The following is a 21,596-nucleotide window of genomic DNA, read 5'->3' on the forward strand; positions in this document are numbered from 1 at the left end:
GGTTCCTTAAGGATATAGCTATATCACAGCATACAGCACAGGTGTGACAAAAAGTATATACCTTCCTCCAAAGAGGATTTCCAAAAAATTCCCTGAAAAAACAGGAGTACTAAGCACCTATAGCGTTCCCTATCAGCTCCATGTAGGCTCTATGAGTCTAAACAGCAACTGCCGCTAACTAAGCAAAATAGCCAAAGATAACTTGCCACCGGTGGAAGGTATGCTCCTATTTAAAGTTGCCATATGCGGACTGCTGTAATAGTAGCCTTATGGTAGTTTTCCAGAGCCACGTGCCTTCCTAGCATGGAGCTATAACAACGCCGCTCCTTTCCTCCTCGTGCGCACCGCACCCTATGAAGACACCGAGCGTAGTGCCGTCATTGTGTTGACGCGTTTCGTCCGCCAATCACCGCGGACTTCGTCAGAACTGGGAGGGGACTTCATTCCATTGCCTTATATAGTGCACCACTTGCATACCAAGAACAATCTCCATGTCACCCTCTTGTGTTGAAAAGATATCACTACATTAAAAAATCCAAAGTGAGTTTAAAAAGACATATATTGACTGCTGGCAAATCGAGGAAGGCCGTATTTAAATAAACAACATATCCTTAAATAGAATAGAGGAAAGGAGAAGATAAATATGATTTTAGCAACCAGGAGGGAGGGGGTACAGGGACCATCAAAGTCAATCAAGGAATCTTAGTTTTAATACTATTTTAATTATTATAGAAACTCAATCCGAGGTAAGGAGAAACCCATCTCGGGTTGAGTTCTCTATTTAGTCCCCTCAGGGCCGTCATACCCAAGTTATATTTTACCCAGGGAAATCTATATTCCCTTAGTTCAGAGATAGCCATATGGGCAATATAACACAAAAAAGATATAAATACAGAAAAACTTAATTCAGGAAGACTTTGAAATTAAGTTCTGTGTTTAGTCCGTATGGGGCAAGTGCACCCAGAGTATAGATCCAAAATTTCTCTTTTTGGAGAAGGACTTTGTCAAAGTCACCTCGTCTAGCTGAAATATTCAGCAGGAAGATCCCTTTGACTTTTAAGCCTTCTGTCCTTCCCCCGTGTACTTCTTTAAAATGTTGCGCCAGGGGGTTCTCTTTCTCCCACTTGCCTCCATTTCTATTTTCATTCCTAATGTCTCTCAGGTGTTCACCAATCCTGGTTCTAAGGTTCCTTTTCGTTTTTCCTATATATATCTTCTTACATGGACATTCTATCATGTATATTACTCTATTACTAGAGCAATTAATAAAGCTACGTATCTGAAACACCTGAGAATTATCCTTGTTAGAAAACTGGTTGGTCTTATGCACAAATGGGCAAATTTGACAGTGGCCAAAGGGGAACATACCCCGCAGGCGTGTCTTCCTAGTTAACCAATTTGTTTGTGGAGTCCTCTGAAACTCTGACCGTACTAGTATATCATTTAAATTCTGAGCTCTTTTTGCTACCATTTGGGGACTCTCCTCTACAATTCTTGCTATCTGTGGATTTTGTGTTAATAGATGCCAATGAGAGTCAAGGGCCTTCCTAACTTCACTCCATTGTTGTCCAAATTTAGTTATGAATCTTACGGGTTGGTTTACGGGGTCCGCCTCTATTTTTGATTTTGACTTATTTATTAATTCCTCTCTCGTTCTACCTGAGGCTCTTCTTTTGGCTCTCCTTAGGGTTCTATGTGAATACCCCCTTTCCCTAAATCTCTTATAGAGCTGAATAGATTCATTTCTATATTGAGCTTCTTCTGTACAGTTCCTTTTTATTCTCTGAAACTGACCAATAGGTATACCCTGTTTTAAACTCCTTGGGTGATAGCTACTAGCATGCAGGAGTGTATTAGCCGCTGTTTCCTTTCTAAATGTTTTAGTGACTAGTCTATTTTCATATATTGAAATTGATAGATCCAGAAAGGATATTACCTCTCTATCTACTGTATAAGTTAGTCTGATATTTCTATCGTTCTCATTTAAGAATCCCATAAAATTTTCCAACTGGTCGATACCTCTATCCCACACCATGAGGACATCATCAATGTACCGCAGCCATTTCACCGCATGTTGCTTAAAGGGAGTAGATGGATATACCAAATCTTCTTCCCATAGGCCTAAATGCAGACATGCAAATGCAGGGGCCCAAGGTGCTCCCATGGAGGTACCACATATTTGCTGATAGAAGGAACCCAGGAACTGAAAACAATTATGGGTCAGCATTAATTCCAGAAGGTCCAGAATGAATTCATTCTGAGCTTCCATTTCAGGAAAATATATCTCCAGGAAGAAAGCCACAGCTCTCAGACCCCAGATATGTGGAATAGAGGTATACAGTGATTCCACATCTATGCCCACCAAAAGTGCCCCCTCAGGTACTTTAAAGTTTACAATTTTTTTCACCACATCTCCCGTATCTCTTACATAAGATCTCAGTTTAAGGACCAAGTCCTTAATAAGATCATCAACAAACCTACCAATTAATTCCAGCGGGCCTTTAATAGCAGATACTATAGGGCGTCCCGGTGGTTGGGTAGGGTTTTTATGTATTTTTGGGATTACATAAAAGGTGGGAATATGGTAAACATCTACTTTCAACATATCACCTTCCTGTTTGGTTAGAAGGTTTGCTTCACGTGCCAACTCCACTTTTTGATTCAGAGCCGCAACCAATTTAGGAAAGGGATTCGTATAGAGTTTACAATATGTGTTGGGGTTCCTCAGCTGTCTAAGTACCTCCTTCTCATATTCATCACTTTCTAGCAGTACTATGTTTCCCCCTTTGTTGCTCTTTTTAATCACAATATTTTTAGCGTTTTTAAGTTCCCTAAGTGCTAGTCTTTCACCTTGAGTGAGGTTATCGGGATCCCTCATTGTCCAGTTAATTTTACTAAGGTCCTCATGTACCAAGTCTAAGAAAGTGCTTAGCCATTTATTTTCCCTGATATTAGGCATCCTTCTAGATGAAGTTTTTAGTCTAGTGTGTCTTTTCCACTTATTAGAAACACCTTTTTCCCCAGTCACACCCACAGTAGGGGTCTCCTCCAAAAGACTTAGAAGGTCACTTAGTGCCTGTTGTTCCCTTTCTGAGTCTAAGCCATAGGGATTCTGTTCATCTCTAAATAGATACGGGATTTTTAGAAGGATCTTTCTCAAAAATAAATTTCGATCTTTATAGACCTCGAAGAGGTCCATTTTATCCGTAGGGGAAAAGGTCAAGCCTTTACGTAACAAGTCATGATGTCTTTTTTTCAACACGAACTTAGATAAATTAATTACCTTCAGATCGTTGCTTCCCTCTTCTAAGTTATCTTTTACCTTTTGTGACTTCTGGTTCGATTTTGGTTGAGTGGTTTCAGGGCAACTATAGCACTTCTTTCTTCCTTTGTCCCAATTACTTGCTTGTTTGTCTGTTTTAATATACCCTGATTTTCGCCCTCCGTTTTTTCCTCTAAAAAACTAACAGATCTCGTTAGTTTCGTCATCATCCTCACTCATTGACGAATATTGTCTATTATTCCTAGAGAAATATCTCTTCCGTTTAGAACGACTCCTTCCTCTATTATTAGATAGATCAAATATTTCACCTTTTTCCCAATCCTCTAGGTCCCTTCTGAACTTTTGTTGATTAGTAAATTTCAGATTTTTTTGTATTTTTCTATCTCTTTTCTAAGGAAATCATTATGACGCCTAGTGCTTTTAAATGATTTTATTTGTTTGATATGTTCACCGTGCTTATGCTTAACCTCCCCATGATCTATGTGATCAAATAAAGTATTCTTTGTAACTATTGAACCTATATTACTCCGCGTGGATCTTTAAGTAACCTCTTTTCTTTGGGTGGTGCTGCTCTTGTCACACTACCATATTGTCTACTTCCACTGAGGGACTAGTCTGGTTGTTGCCATCATCAAAGAGTCATTCCCCTAAATGAACCACTGAAAAGGGTTTTATCAACCTTGGAGGAGGTTATTGAGCCCAGTTTGCTGCTTATAATCTGTGCAGCAATTCTTTCTGGTGAGAGCATTTGGATTGGTGGTGGGACACACTGAAGAATTTTAGTTGGCGACCCCGCTCTGAAGATGTGCGTGTGCACGATACGCGTCAGGAGGAGCCATATCACGCCGTGACGTCACGCCGCCGGAGCAACGTGGAGCTTCGGCGCCTATCTTTAACACCGGACGGTCAGTCCCTTACATAGGGCATACTCATTGTAATCACCTTTTGATGCATCATTTTAATTTTATCATAAAATTGCCTTATTAAGTCTATTAAACCTTACTACACTATGGGCGTACCTTTGTTCTAACCCCCTGGGGGAGTCTTTAACCCTCAGATACACTGCCTCAGGATGGACCCCTGTATCCAGAAAGGGAATCTCCCACCCAGGGAGCAATGCCAGTTTAACCCCTTAAGGGGAACTCTGGTGGATGTGGATCATTCTTAAAGCCCTAAGGATCCTGTCTGATGACCTACCATCCCTTAGAGGGTAGACCACCTAGTTCCTGACTCCACTGGATGACATCTGGAATATTGAATTAAAGGCGCATTTTAAATGCGCGTCCGGTGAGTGCGCCTTACGTACAATATCACTGCACGGACACCGCTTCCAGAAATAACAAAAGCACAAGAGTCTCTTTATGAACTGTTTTTCAAGGATTTATTCATAAACTATTTATTGGAGATATATTTATTTTACTGAGTTTTTTAGCGCTGCACCCCCATTTTACAGTATATTGATATTATATGGACTGTTATCACCAGAGATTTTCATATTTATGGAATATCTAATCATTTGTATTTACTATCTAGTTTGTATAGTATGCGACTTATTAGAACTTTATCTTTTGAGCGCTGCACTTTTTAATAGACTTCTAGTACTGCCTCTTCTAGTCTAATTGCTGCCATACAGATGATTTTAAGTGCAAATCATTATTACATCAGCTGTTTAAAAATATGTAATATTTTATTATTGAACACATAACTGGATTGTATGCCTGAAGTCCCCTTTAAGTCCCCTTTAATTAACATAGTCATGCTATAACCATCCACTTATCTGTGTATCAAAATATATAAGCTATATGTCCAAAAATGTGTGGACTTCTGACCATCACACCTAAATGATCTTGATGGACATCCCTTTCTAAACCATGGGCATTAATACGGAGCTGGCCACCTTGTGTAGGGATAACATCTTCAAGAGCTTTCTACAAAAGCTTGGAATTTGTTTGAAGGTATTTATACCTATTCAGTTAAAAGAGTATTTGTGAGGTCAGGTACTTACAGTGAAGAACAGAAGTATTTGAACACCTTGCGATTTTGCAAGTTCTCCCACTTAGAAATCATGGTTGGTCTGAAATTCACATTGTAGGTGCATTCCCACTCTGATAGACAGAATTTAAAAAAAAATTCAGGAAATCACATTGTATGATTTTTAAAGAATTAATTTGCCTTGCACTTCTGAACATAAGTATTTGAACACCTAAGAAACAGCAAGAATTCTGGCTCTCAAAGACCTGTTACTGTGCCTTTAAAAAGTCCACCTCTACTCCACTCATTAATCTAACTTAGTAGCACCTGTCTGAGCTCTTTAAAGACACCTGTCCACCCCACAGTCAGTCAGACGCCGACTACTACCATGGGCAAGACCAAAGACATTTTTAATACTTCTGTTATGGACATCTGATGTTTTTTATTCTGCCTCTAAACACCCCTGCATGTACATGCACACATAGGCATTTAGGCTCCATTCATATCTGAGTGTAGCATTTTTCAGTGGTTTTTCACGCATAATTTACAGCGATTTTACTGCGTTTATAGCCGTTTTTGAGCTTTGGCTTTTTTTTTTTTTAGCCAATACAGAAAAATATCATCTATTGCATCATTTGTTGCTGGGTTTTTCTGGGTTTTTTTTGTTTTTCCATCAGCTGTTAGTTTTTTTATTATTATTATTCATTTATTATTATTTTGTTTTTTGTTAGGGTAAGGGGTTAGAGTTAAGGTTAGGTTAGAGTTAGGGCTTGGGTTGGGGTTTGTATTTTATGTATTCTTTCTTATTATTTATTTATCTATAGTATTTTATTTATTATATTCTTTTTTTTTCCTATTTATTCATTTTTTTAGGGTTAGGGTGATATTATTATTAATAATAAGAAGAATGATAATAATAAATGAATAAATGTAAAATAAATACACAAATATATTAAAATAATCATAAATACTTGTAATAATCAATTAATAATAATTAATCCATAACCTTAACCCTTTATTTTAATTATGATTATTGTATTTTTTTGTTTGGGTGTTTATTATTATTATAATTATTGATTTATTTAATTTTTCTTTTTAAGGTTATTTATTTATCATGATTTTTCTATTTGATTTATTTTACATTTATTTATTCATATACTATTACTTTTTTCTTTTCTTTTTTTCATTTGAGCAGAAAATCGAGTAAAATGCACCAATTTCGCATTTCTGTTCTTTTCTATGGGAATAAAAATGAGCCAAAAATGTGCAAATCTGCACCAATTTGAGCTACAAAAGTAGCTCAAAAATTTTTTGGAGCTTTAGGGCATTCTGCTTAAGGCGACTTAAAGTGGAGATGTGAACCATCTACTTAGAGTAATATTGATTTTTTTTCTCCCTGAGAGTTTTGGAGCTTTGAGGTCCAAAACACTCAGGTGTGAATGCAGCCTTAGAGGAGTTTAGAGGCCAAAAAAAAAAAAAAACCACTGCCAGCGCATCAAGGAGCAGCAGTGTTTTGGCAGGAAAGCCCTTTGATGCTGTAAATGCATGTAAATGAGTGTTAATGCTTGAACGTTAATTAATTTCAATGACCAGAATAAATTAATATTCTAGCCTTTGAAATAATTAACATCCAAGCATTTGATGTGCCTGAGCGCATCATACGGGTTCACAAGCTTCAAGCATTTTTTTGGCCAAAATACCGCTGCCAGGAGAAAAGGCATCTAGGAGAGATAGCCTGATGTGGAAAATTGATTAGGATAAACTCCTATTTGCTCCAAGGTTATACTGGGGTGGATGATTATTAGAAGATATTAATTAATACTGAGAAGCCTAGTCATCCAGTTGGGAAGATGGTGACAACTGACCCAAAATTTTTACTTTGTACAGATGCCAAAGGTCGCTGTGGAGTTTCAGCCGGTCACTGCATTGTTGACTTTAACCAACCCTCTGAAGGAGGCCTTGAAGAAAATTGTGATCAGAGCAACAGGCAAGGGTCTAATATATAAGGACAGGATATACAGGTACATTCTAACTAGAACAGTAACTTATTTTAATAGTATTATACTTTGTTTTGGCTCCTTTGCCTCTTGCAGGCAACCACATCATAGCTGCCATTGGCAATCAGTTGGCAACTATAAATTGGTTGGGTGGCCAGTAATAACATCTTTAAGGGAATACTTACAAAATAATAAGAGCTGCTAGCAGGTATCAAGTGAAAACACTACACACCTGTAGTAGCGCTTATTCTTTGTTACGCTTGCCTGCTCTCACCGCTCCCGCATTCCTATTGGCTTATCACTATGATGGGCTGCCTCCTCCAATAGGAATGTGGGTGAGTTGGGAGACACGCAGTAACTGCCTATTGCTGATTCATAATGGTCTGAAATTTGTGAACTTCGTTTGCTGACACACATGGACGAAAAATATATTTCAAATATATTTTAAAAATACTCTTCCCAAATATATTGACATATATTTGAAATACTAAAATTTTAGCCATATTCAATATATTTAAAATTATATTTCAATAAATATATATATATATATACATATATATATACATACACACACACACATATATATATATATATATATATACACATATACATACACACACACACATATATATATATATACATACATACACACACACACACACACACACACACACACACACACACACACATATATATATACAGTGGGGATCGAAAGTTTGGGCACCCCAGCTAAAAATTTGTATTAATGTGCATAAAGAAGCCAAGGAAAGATGGAAAAATCTCCAAAAGGCATCAAATTACAGATTAGACATTCTTATAATATGTCAACAAAAGTTAGATTTTATTTCCATCATTTACACTTTCAAAATAACAGAAAACAAAAAAATGGCGTCTGCAAAAGTTTGGGCACCCTGCAGAATTTATAGCATGCACTGCCCCCTTTGCCAAGCTGAGACCTGCCAGTGTCATGGATTGTTCTCAATCATCGTCTGGGAAGACCAGGTTATGTCAATCTCAAAGGTTTTAAATGCCCAGACTCATCTGACCTTGCCCCAACAATCAGCACCATGGGTTCTTCTAAGCAGTTGTCTAGAAAACTGAAACTGAAAATAGTTGACGCTCACAAAGCTGGAGAAGGCTATAAGAAGATAGCAAAGCGTTTTCAGATGTCAATATCCTCTGTTCGGAATGTAATTAAGAAATGGCAGTCATCAGGAACAGTGGAAGTTAAAGCAAGATCTGGAAGACCAAGAAAAATATCAGACAGAACAGCTCGCAGGATTGTGAGAAAAACAATTCAAAACCCACGTTTGACAGCACGATCCCTCCAGAAAGATCTGGCAGACACTGGAGTTGTGGTACACTATTCCACTATAAAGAGATACTTGTACAAATATGGTCTTCATGGAAGAGTCATCAGAAGAAAACCTCTTCTACGTCCTCACCACAAAAATCATCGTTTGAACTTTGCAAATGAACATATAGACAAGCCTGATGCATTTTGGAAACAAGTTCTGTGGACCGATGAGGTTAAAATTGAACTTTTTGGCCGGAATGAGCAAAGGTACGTTTGGAGAAGAAGGGGCACAGAATTTAATGAAAAGAACCTCTGTCCAACTGTTAAGCATGGGGTTGGATCAATCATACTTTGGGGTTGTGTTGCAGCCAGTGGCACAGGGAACATCTCACGAGTAGAAGGAAAAATGGATTCAATAAAATTTCAGCAAATTTTGGATGGTAACTTGATGCCATCTGTGAAAAAGCTGAAGTTAAAGAGAGGATGGCTTCTACAAATGGATACTGATCCTAAACACACCTCGAAATCCACGGGGGATTACATCAAGAGGCGTAAACTGAAGGTTTTGCCATGGCCTTCACAATCTCCTGACCTCAACATAATTGAAAATCTATGGATAGACCTTAAAAGAGCAGTGCGTGACAGACAGCCCAGAAATCTCAAAGAACTGGAAGACTTTTGTAAGGAAGAATGGGCAAAGATACCTCAAACAAGAATTGAAAGACTCTTGGCTGGCTACAAAAAGCGTTTACAAGCTGTGATACTTGCCAAAGGGGGCAGTACAAGATATTAACTCTGCAGGGGGCCCAAACTTTTGCAGACGCCATTTTTTTGTTTTCTGTTATTTTGAAGGTGTAAATGATGGAAATAAAATCTAACTTTTGTTGACATATTATAAGAATGTCTAATCTGTAATTTGATGCCTTTTGGAGATTTTTCCATCTTTCCTTGGCTTCTTTATGTACATTAATACAAATTTTTAGCTGGGGTGCCCAAACTTTCGATCCCCACTGTATATACATACACACACACATATATATATATATATATATACACACACATACATACACACATATATATATATATATACAGTTGTGGCCAAAATTATTCAACCCCCAATGCTGTAAAGGGGTTTAGGGACTATAGTGTACATTTGGAATTGTATTCAGAATCAAATCCTACAAGGACGTTGTAACTACCCAAATGCAACTAAAATGACATCAATTGTTTATGTAATACAGTAGTAAATGGTTCTTATGTGGTTTCTTCATTGCCACAATTATTCAACCCCTTAAAGACTACCACTCTGAAGAACAGAGGTTCATACAGGTGCTTTCCATCAGGTATTGAAAACACCTGTGGATGTCACCGAGCAGCAATCAAGCATAATAAGCACCAATTAGGCAGCTTTAAAATGACTGTGATACTCAGCTCCTTCTAGACATTTACTGGTGTGGTTACAAACATGGTGAAGGCAAGAGAATGGTCCAGGAAGACAAGAGAAGAGGTGATTTCTCTTCACAGGAAGGGCAATGGCTATAAGAAGATTGCAAAGATGTTAAACATACCAAGAGACACCTTAGGAAGCATCATTCGCAAATTCAAGGCAAAGGGCACTGTTGAAACGCTACCTGGTCGTGGCAGAAAGAAGATGCTGACTTCGACTGCTGTGCGCTACCTGAAGCGTAGAGTGGAGAGAAGTCCCCGTGTGACTGCTGAGGAACTGAGAAAAGATTTGTCAGATGTGGGTACAGAAGTTTCAGCCCAGACAATAAGACGCACACTGCGTAATGAAGGCCTCCGTGCCAGAACTCCCAGGCGTACCCCCTTGCTGTCTCCAAAGAATAAGAAGAGTCGACTGCAGTATGCCAAAAGCCATGTGGACAAACCACAAAAGTTGTGGGATAGTGTTCTGTGGACTGATGAAACAAAATTAGAACTGTTTGGGCCCATGGATCAACGCTATGTTTGGAGGAGGAAGAACAAGGCCTATGATGAAAAGAACACCTTGCCTACTGTGAAGCATGGTGGAGGGTCAATCATGCTTTGGGGCTGTTTTGCTTCTGCAGGTACAGGGAAGCTTCAGCGTGTGCAAGGTACCATGAATTCTCTTCAGTACCAGGAGATATTGGATGGAAACGTGATGCAGTCCGTCACACACCTGAGGCTTGGGAGACGTTGGACCTTTCAACAGGACAATGATCCCAAGCATACCTCCAAGTCCACTAGAGCATGGTTGCAGAGGAAAGGCTGGAACATTTTGGAGTGGCCATCGCAGTCACCAGACTTAAATCCGATTGAGAACCTCTGGTGGGACTTAAAGAAAGCAGTTGCAGTGCGCAAGCCTAAGAATGTGACTGAACTGGAGGCCTTTGCCCATGAAGAATGGGCGAAGATACCCGTAGATCGCTGCAAGACACTTGTGTCAAGCTATGCTTCACGTTTAAAAGCTGTTATAACTGTAAAAGGATGCTGTACTAAGTACTAAGATTGAATGTCACTTGGGGGTTGAATAAAACTGATAATGCTGTGAGCACAGAAAAGACATTTGTGGTTATTTCATTATAACTGTTATGTTATATTTGTCTGACCTACAAGTGCCTCTTTAATGTAAATGTAAGCAAGATGACTGAATGATCAAAAGCAATGTCAAACTGGCCAAAACACTCAATTTCAGTGGGGGTTGAATAATTTTGGCCACAACTGTATATACACATACATACACACATATATATACATATCTATACACACATATATATATATATATATATATATATACATATACATACATACACACATACATACACATATATACATATACATACAGTTGCAAGAAAAAGTATGTGAACCCCTTGGGATTACGTGGAGTTTTGCATGAATTGGGCATAAAATGTGCTCTGAACGTCATCTAAGTCACAACAATAGAAGAACACAGTCTGCTGAACATAATACTACACAAACATTAGATGTTGCCATGGTTTAATTGCACATAACATGTAAACATTCACAGTGCAGGGAGGAAAAAGTATGTGAGGCCCTAGCTTAATGACTCCTCCCAGAGCTAATTGGAGCCAGGAGTGAGCCAACCTTGACTCCAATCAGTGTGATGATATTGGATGTCTTGCTGACAGCTGTCCTGCCCTTAAAAAACACACACCTGTTTTGGGTTTACTGGTTTCAAGAAGCACTGTCTGATGTGAACCATGCCTCGTAGAAAAGAGCTCTCAGAAGACCTACGATCAAGAATTGTTGACTTGCATGAAGCTGGAAAGGGTTACAAAAGTAGCTCCAAAAGCCTTGATGTTCATGTGTCCACGGTAAGACAGACTGTCTACAAATGGAGAAGGTTTAGCACTGTTGCTACTCTCCCTAGGCGTGGTCGTCCTGTAAAAATGACTGCAAGAGCACAGCGCTGAATGCTGCATGAGGTAAAGAAGAATCCCAGAGTGTCAGCTAAAGACCTACAGAAATCTCTGGCACATGCTAACATTTTTGTGGACACATCTACAAAAAGGAAAACATTAAACAAGAATGGAGTACATGGGAGGACACCACGGAGGAAGCCATTGCTGTCCAAAAAGAATACTGCAGCACGTTTGAAGTTTGCAAAAGAGCACCTGGATGTTCCACAGCACTATTGGCAAAATATACTGTGGACAGATGAAACCAAGATTGAGTTGTTTGGGAAGAACACACAACACTATGTGTGGAGAAAAAAAGGCACAACACACCAACATCAAAACCTCATCCCCACTGTAAAACATGGCGGAGGGAGCATCATGGTTTGGGGCTGCTTTGCTGCCTCAGGGCCTGGACGGATTGTTGTCATTGATGGGAAAATGAATTCCAGAGTTTATCAAGACATTTTGCAGGAAAACGTACAACCATCTGTCCGCCAACTGAAGCTCCCCAGAGGATGGGTGATGCAACAGGACAATGACCCAAAGCATACAAGTAATTCAACAAAACAATGGCTGCAACAGCACAGAATACGCCTTCTGGAGTGGCCCAGTCAGAGTCCTGACCTCAACCCGATTGAAATGCTGTGGCATGACCTTAAGAGAGCGATTCACACCAGACATCCCAAGAATATTGCTACACTGAAACAGTTTTGTGAAGAGGAGTGGTCCAAAATGACTCCAGATCGTTGTGCAGGTCTGATCTGCAACTACAGGAAATGCTTGGTTGAGGTTATTGCTGCCAAAGGAGGGTCAACCAGTTATTAAGTCCAAAGGTTCACATACTTTTTCCTCCCTGCACTGTGAATGTTTACATGTTATGTGCAATAAACCATGGCAACATCTAATGTTTGTGTAGTATTATGTTCAGCAGACTGTGTTCTTCTATTGTTGTGACTTAGATGACGTTCAGAGCACATTTTATGCCCAATTCATGCAAAACTCCACGTAATCCCAAGGAGTTCACATACTTTTTCTTGCAACTGTACATACACACATACATACACACACTGTATGTTGAAATGCGTTTTTATTACAAAATATATGAAAAATATTTAAAACAATAAATTTCAAATATACTGTATGTCTTTAAAAATACACATCTACATTTTTGGAATGCATTTACAAATATATGTAAAAATATATGTTAAAATTATTTTTTTATAGGTTAAAAAAACCTGAAGAATATATTTAAAAAATATAAATTTTAAAAAATATTCTTCAGATTTTTTTAACATATAAAAAAGTCATTTTAACATATATTTTTACATATATTTGTAAATGCATTCCAAAAATGAAGATTTATATTTTTAAAGACATAAAGTATATTTGAAATGTACAGTCATGGCCGAAATTGTTGGCACCCTTGATATTTTTCCTGAAAATCAAGTATTTCACACAAAAAAGGTATTGCATTAACACATGTTTTGCTATACACATGTTTATTCCCTTTGTATGTATTGGAACAAATATAAAACAGAGGCAGAAAAGCAAATATGACATAATGTCACACAAAACCCCAAAAATGGGCTGGACAAAAGTATTGGCACCCTTAACTTAATATTTGGTTGCACACCCTTTGGAAAACATAACTGAAATCAGTCGCTTCCTATAACCATCAATAAGCTTCTGACACCTCTCACCCGGAATTTTGGACCACTCTTCCTTTGCAAACAGCTCCAGGTCTCTCTTATTGGAAGGACACCTTTTCCCAACAGCAATTTTAAGATCTCTCCACAGGTGTTCAATGGGATTTAGATCTGGGCTCATTGCTGGCCACTTCAGAACTCTCCAGCGCTTCTTTGCCATCCATTTCTGAGTGCTTTTTGACGTATGTTTGGGGTCATTGTCCTGCTGGAAGACCCAGGATCTTGGACGCAAACCCAGCTTTCTGACACTGGGCCCTACAGTGCGACCCAAAATCCTTTGGTAATCCTCAGATTTCATGATGCCTTGCACACAGTCAAGGCACCCAGTGCCAGAGGCAGCAAAACAACCCCAAAACATCATTGAACCTCCACCATATTTTACCGTAGGTACTGTGTTTTGTTCTTTGTAGGCCTCATTCCGTTTTCGGTAAACAGTAGAATGATGTGCTTTACCGAAAAGCTCTATCTTGGTCTCATCTGTCCACAAGACGTTTTCCCAGAAGGCTTTTGGCTTACTCAAGTACATTTTGGCAAACTGTAGTCTTGCTTTTTTATGTCTCTGTGTCAGCAGTGGGGTCCTCCTGGGTCTCCTGCCATAGCGTTTCATTTCATTTAAATGTCGACGGATAGTTCGCGCTGACACTGATGCTCCCTGAGCCTGCAGGACAGCTTGAATGTCTTTGGAACATGTTTGGGGCTGCTTATCCACCATCCGGACTATTCTGCGTTGCAATCTTTCATCAATTTTCCTCATCCGTCCACGACCAGGGAGATTAGCTACAGTGCCATGGGTTGCAAACTTCTTGATAATGTTGCGCACTGTGGACAAAGGCAAATCTAGTTCTCTGGAGATGGACTTGTAACCTTGAGATTGTTGATATTTTGCCACAATTTTGGTTCTCAGGTCCTCAGACAGTTCTCGTCTCCTCTTTCTGTTGTCCATGCTTAGTGTGGCACAGACAGACACACAATGCAAAGGTTAAGTGAACGTCTCTCCTTTTTATCTGCTTTCAGGTGTGATTTCTATATTGCCCACACCTGTTACTTGCCCCAGGTGAGTTTACAGGAGCATCACATGCTTGTAACATTCTTATTTATCCGCAGTTGTGAAAGGGTGCCAATACTTTTGTCCAGCCCATTTTTGGAGGTTTGTGTGACATTATGTCGAATTTGCTTTCTTTCCTCCCTTTTTTTGTTTTGTCCCAATACACACAAAGGGAATAAACATGTGTATAGCAAAACATGTGTTAATGCAATACGTTTCGTGAGAAATACATGATTTCCTGGAGAAATATCAAGGGTGCCAACAATTTCGGCCATGACTGTATATGTCTTTTGGGTTTTTGGCTGCCTACTTTTTGGGTCATTGTGGACATCTTTCCTTCCCTCCTTAAACTGCTCATGCCATTCAAAAACACTTGATTTTTTCATGGAATGTTCACCACATACGTGTCATTTCTTCTGAAACCCCATAAAGAAAGTCAGCTGGTCTGCTCAAGTTAGAACATGTCGGAACAGGCTTGTGTGAATAGCTGGGTGACACACAACCACAGTACTATGCCATGGGCATTACTGGAATTAAATTGTCACACTTCGTACTTTATGTATATTTTAGGTGCATGTCAAATGCATCTTAAAAATATGGTAAATGCATATAATGCATTGCATGTGGTCTACTGACTTCTCCACTGCTGCTTTCAGATGTCATAATGTTCTGCCAGAAGGTGACTTGATCTACCCACTTACCTTCACTCCAACACAAGTGGGTGACAGAAGACTTTGTGTGCAGCTTCAGAGTGACAAGTTTGAGCTCATCACCAGCTTTCAGAATTTGGAGGTGTTACCTAACAATGTTGAAGAATGTAAGTCATTTGGGGTACTGAGTGGGAGGCTTCTAAGCTTGGCAAATTAGTTTTGTGCCTCATGAACTAGAGACAACGGAAGTAGACATATAACTTCCCCATGTCCAAAGTATTTGTAAGACCTTTTCTTGAATACACAGTTCAGTTTTGGGCAGCAGCAGCAGTTCACAAAAAAGGATGTTTTGGAACTGGGGATATTTTTATTGAAAGGCAACTAAATTAATAAGGGGGGATGGTTGAGCTATTATTAATATTATCATTATAAGGATTTACAGAATATAGCACCAACAGTTTGAGCAACTTATATAAATACATAAATGGTCCATAAAGTAAACTTGGTGAAAAGTTCACTTTAAAGCGGTAGCAAAACCAAAAATGTATTATATTGCAGCTTACCCATCACTAAATGTGGTGGTTGCTGCATCAGTTCTCTTTTCTTTGGCTTTTTTCCCTGTATTTTCAGCTGGTGATCTGGCCAGTAACACACGTCCTGTATTAGTGAGACACCAATTTGGAGGACTGAGCAAAGGACACAGCAGACAGCAACATTGTTATTCTGGGGGGGGGGGGGGGAGTGGTAAATGTACTAGCAGATTTGAATAAAATAACCAATTGAAGCCAAACTCCATCTACCACTTTATAAACAGTTAAAGCAAGCAGTTTGAACTAGAACCTCTGAAAAACAGCAGAGCTTCTTACTGAATCACTAGATGAAAAATAGAAAGAAAGAAAGCCTAAAAAAGGAAACAAATGCAACCATCAAATCTAAGAATTGGTAAGCTGCAATATAATATACACTCACTAGCCTCTTTATTAGGTACACCTGTTCAATTGCTTGGTAACACAAATCGCTAATCAGCCAGTCACATGGCAGCTGTATATAAGAAACAAAAATGGGGCACACAGGCCTAGTGCATTACCTTAAAAATGAGATTTATTTATAAATTTCAAAATACAAGAGAAATAAAATCAGATCAAAATGAAAAGCAAGGAATGCCAAGTGGTCCAGGAACCCAAGAAGGTGGTCTGGTGGGGAACTGTGAACCTCTGGATAGCTGGTGACTAACACGTTTCAAGGATGAGGAAGAGACACAACCTTGAAATGCGTCAGCCGCCACCTATCCAGAGGTTCACAGTGCCCCACCAGACCACCTTCAGGGGTTCCTGGAACACTTTGCATCCCTTGCGATATGCTTTTCATTTTGATCTGATTTTATTTCTCTTGTATTTTACAATTTATAAATAAATCTCATTTTTAAGGTAATGCACTAGGCCCGTGCGCCCTCTTTTTGTTTCTTATATACAGTTCTCTTTGGATTTCCCTGGTCCATTGAGGGCAGTAAGGCTTGCATTCCTTTCTTACTCATGTGGGGATATTGACATTGTGGAGTCCACTGTCCAGCGCAGGAGCACATGCATTCGGTTGCTTTATTCTTCTTGTCACATGGCAGCAACTAGGTATCTAGACATAGTGAAGACAACTTGCTGAAGTTCAAACCAAGCATCAGAATGGGGAAGAAAGGGGATTTAGGTGGCTTTGAACGTGGCATGGTTGTTGGTGCCAGACAGGCTGGTTTGAGTATTTCAATAAGTGCTGATCTACTGGGATTTTCACACACAACAATTTCTAGGGTCTGGAATGGTCCCTATGGTCTGGAAAGAGAGAAAATATCCAGCGAGCAGTAGTTGTATGGATGAAAATGCCTTGTTGATGTCAGAAGAGAATGGGCAAACTGGTTGCTGCAACATTCAGGTGGTAGGGTCAGAATTTGGAGTAAACAACATGAAAGCATGGATCCATCCTGCTTTGTGTCAATGGTTCAGGCTGGTGGTGGTGGTGTCATGGTGTGGCGGATATGTTCTTGGCACTAGCAAGGTGTACCTAATAAAGTGGCTGGAGAATGTATGTTTGCTTTTGTATTTAATACTGCTTAAAGGTCACTGAAAATGACAAAGGGGTAATGTTTGCATCTGGAAGAAAAAATGTTTAACCACGTTTTCCTAAATCTTTGCTTATATATTTTGCCATCATTTGCCCAATTTTGTATATTTTCATATTTGAGAAATAAAAGGAAAAATGCAGTTGGGCAACATAAAATATATTTATCAAAATTATAATTTAAAGTATTGATATTGGGCTACTGTGAAGGGATAACTAAGCAAACATTTGTATTCCTGGCAGGGTCTGTCCATCACTGGGAGGTATTCCAGAAGTTTTCAGAAGCCACTTCTTCTTCAGAAGAGACAGAGTCCATCAGTCTCAGCATCCACACGGAAAGCGAAGCATTCTATGGATATGACATCCCCTTTTCACTGGAAGTCTCTAACAAAAGCAAAGTGCAGAAAAGCCTTTATGTTTGTCTTACAGCAGAGTATGTTGATGAGGATGGGAATGGTAGCATACATTTCTGGCAAGAAAACTTTGATGTGTCTTTGCAGGCAAACGGAGGTAAGGAAACAAAAATCTGCATGGCATTGTCATTAGTTAAATAGGGACCGTTTGGTACTCTATGATAATATTATCCTGATACATGCAAATATGTACTTTCAAAGTAGTTGATATGTGTTCTAGTGTTTCCAGTATCTTTCCTCAATGCCTAACATACATAAAATTTTACATAAATATTCAAGCTACACTTGCCACGCAGGACCTGGCTAGAAACACAAAGTGAGTGCCACACCAATTGTTGGAGTCTCGAAATCTAAATGTAATATTCCTTAGTTAAGAAAACACAAGATGTTAAGGCTCCATTCATACTAGGGTGTTTCAAATCGCAGACAGAATCGCCGTGATTCGGCCCGCGATTTGAAAATGTGTTGTGAAAGGGTCATTTCACATGGGCGTTCCGTATGTCCATTTTCCATCTGCCCATACAGATGAAAAACAGACACTCATGCATTTCTATGGACTAGTGGATGTAAACGCATTGTCATCTGTTTACATCCATTAATGTCCGCATCCGTTAACATTAGGCTTTTTCTGTTGAAAAAAAACTATTTTTCTTCCATAAAAAAAACGGAACGGATGAAAAACTGATGTAAACAGACATACGGTCCCTTTCTGCATTGGTAAAGGATGTAAAAAACTGATGAAAAGCTGATGAAAAAACAGATGTAAACTGATCTGTTTTTTTCATCAAATCAGTCAAATTTTTTCAAAGAAAAAACGGAACGCTCATGTGAAAGGACCCAAAGTGTAAAAATGCATAATTGTGTGCTCAGCTTCCATTCATTTCAATGGCTCCTGAAAATGCAGGGCATCTTTCCAAGCGGCAAACACCATGATTGTGCAAATTCGTGAGACGCACGATGCCTAAAAAAGGTTCCGGAACCTTTTTTGGGCGTCGCGCATCCTGATAGTTTTTGTACGCGATCGCCGCACGTTTGCCGCTCAGAAAAATATGCCGTGATAGCGGCAAAAACACCCTGTGTGTTCAGGTGCCATTGAAATGAATAGCACCTGAATACACCATCGAGCATTTTCACACTTCGGGTCCATTTCACACGGGCGTTCCACCGCGATTTGAAACGCTATAGTGTAAATGGAGCCTAAAGGATAGGTTCACCTTGAAGAACGCATTACATGTACCATTCATTTTTAGGGTGGAATATGTAACATGTTCCCGCTCCCACCGCCTCCCCCTGATTTCCCCCTCGCAGTGACAGTGGGCCAGGGGGATCTTCTCGCTGTACCCGCTGTCAGAATTTGAAAAGAAGGTGGCCTTGCAGGGCCAGACAGCTGTGTCATTCATTCACAGGGTTCTGTGAATGAATACCTACAAGCAGCGTCAGCCACGGGACAGCTTGCAATCCTCAATGAACTGTGAAGGTGCAGGTAAGTGCTCTCATAGTCCATTGAGCTTCCTGGACTGAAGTAACTGCCTGCATCAGAATATCGGAAGTACGGACAGACAGCTACACTGACAGTCTGCAAGATTCTGACATTGCATGCGCAATCTGCTGATCGCAGCGCAATGATTTACAGGCTCCTAAGAAAAAAAAACGTAAATGCACATTTGTTAACCTGCATAAAAATGTGTATTTATTTATTAGATCTGATCGTATCCTTTAAAGCCAAAGCATTTCAGGGGTTGCTAAAGCCGCCCTTTGTCTGGGATTTAAAATCTTTATAAGACTGGGAATCAGGACTCTTGAAAAAAGCTTCAGGGACTTATCGGCCTGTGTAATATAGATGTGCTGTACCTGTCAAGCATTGTGAACACCTGACTGTTTGTTTAAGGGCTGGTACACATCTGTGCAGCACGTTTGAGGTGGGTTTTACATGTGTTTATGTGCATTACCATTGAACTCTATATAATATGCATTTTCTTGACAGCATAACATTCTTATGACTGAAGGCTTCTCTCCGACATAAGTTGACGCTCACAAGATCATTGAATGACGTGCAACCATAATTGCTACACACATTTGCAGGCTCTGCTTGCTGCTGCACAACGGCTGTGCATCACTGATGAGTAAACCTGAATTTAAGCTTTTAACATTCCCCAATATATACAGTGGATATAAAAAGTCTACACACCCCTGTTAAAATGTCAGGTTTCTATGATGTAAAAAAATGAGACAAAGATAAATCATTTCAGAACTTTTTCCACCTTTAATGTGACCTATAAATTGTACAACTCAATTGAGATCCAAACAAATCTTTTTTTGGGGGGTGGGGAAGTAAACATAAAAAACTAAAATAATGTGATTGCATAAGTGTTCACTTATAACTGGGGATGTAGCGGTGTTCAGAATTAAGCAATCACATTGAAAAGCATGTTAAATAGGAGTCAGTACACACCTGCCATCATTTAAAGTGCCTCTGATTAACCCCAAATAAAGTTCAGCTGTTCTAGTAGCTCTTTCCTGACATTTTCTTAGTCACATCCTAAAGCAAAAGCCATGGTTCGCAGAGAGCTTCCAAAGTATCAGAAGGATCTCATTGTTAAAAGGTAATCAGGAGACAGGTACAAAAGGATTTCTATGGCATTAGATCTTGGAACACAGTGAAGACAGTCATTATCAAGTGGAGAAAATATGGCGCAACAATGACATTACCAAGAACTGGATGTTCCTCCAAAATTGATGAAAAGACAAGAAGAAAACTGGTCTGGGAGGCTGCCAAGAGGCCTAGAGCAATATTAAAGGAGCTGCAGGAATATCTGGCAAGTACTGGCTGTGTGGCACATGTGACAACAATCTCCTGTATTCTTCATATGTCTAGGCTATGGGGTAGAGTGGCAAGACGGAAGGCTTTTCTTGCGAAAAAAAACATCCAAGACTCACTAAATTTTGCAAAAACATATCTGAAGTCTCCCAAAAGCATATGGGAAAATGTGTTATGGTCTAATGAAACCAAGGTTGAACTTTTTGGCCATAATTCCAAAAGATATGTTTGGTGCAAAAACAACACTGCACATCACCAAAAGAACACCATACCCACAGTGAAGCATGGTGGTGGCAGCATCATGCTTTGGGGCTCTTTTTCTTCAGCTGGAACTGGGGCCGTAGTCAAGGTAGAGGGAATTATGAACAGTTCCAAATACCAGTCAATATTGGCACAAAACCTTCAGGCTTCTGTTAGAAATCTGAACATGGAGAGGAACTTCATCTTTCAGCATGACAATGACCCAAAGCATACATCCAAATCAACAAAGGAATGGCTTCACCAGAAGAAGACTAAAGTTTTGGAATGGCCCAGCCAGAGCCCAGACCTGAACCCGATCAAAAATCTGTGCGGCGATCTGAAGACGGCTGTACACAGGAGATGCCCTCACAATCTGACAGATTTGGAGAGATGCTCAACAAAGTATTAGTGTAAGGGTGTGCACACTTATGCAACCATATTATTTTAGTTTTACTTCCCTCCACCTAAAAGATTTCAGTTTGTTGTTCAACTGTCTCATTTTTGTACATCACAGAAACCTGACATTTAACAGGGGTGTGTAGACTTTTTATATCCGCTGTATATAACTTATACAAGGAGCAGCTATTCTTTTGTATATGAGATGCAATATTCAAAACACGGAGCAAGCACGTAAAAAAGGGAAAACAATATAAAACATTTAGGTTAGTG

The 21,596-nt window shown here is 39.4% G+C and overlaps 1 protein-coding gene across 2 annotated transcripts in view; it reads left to right on the forward strand.

Annotated features, from left to right (window-relative positions):
• The window catches only part of LOC149465861 (protein 4.2-like), a 64,438-nt gene that overhangs the window by 28,431 nt on the left and 14,411 nt on the right, over positions 1 to 21,596 (forward strand). For both annotated transcript variants that reach the window (XM_089673392.1, XM_089673393.1), the window contains 3 exons: positions 7,142 to 7,275; positions 15,357 to 15,517; positions 17,700 to 17,966. In XM_089673392.1, coding sequence (XP_089529518.1) covers positions 7,142 to 7,275; positions 15,357 to 15,517; positions 17,700 to 17,966 — 562 coding nt within the window. The remainder of the gene's footprint in view (positions 1 to 7,141; positions 7,276 to 15,356; positions 15,518 to 17,699; positions 17,967 to 21,596) is intronic.

The sequence above is a fragment of the Staurois parvus genome, unplaced genomic scaffold (genome assembly GCF_062004578.1).
Source record: "Staurois parvus isolate SC_StPar_1 unplaced genomic scaffold, SC_StPar_1.0 ptg000137l, whole genome shotgun sequence".
Lineage (NCBI taxonomy): Eukaryota > Metazoa > Chordata > Amphibia > Anura > Ranidae > Staurois > Staurois parvus.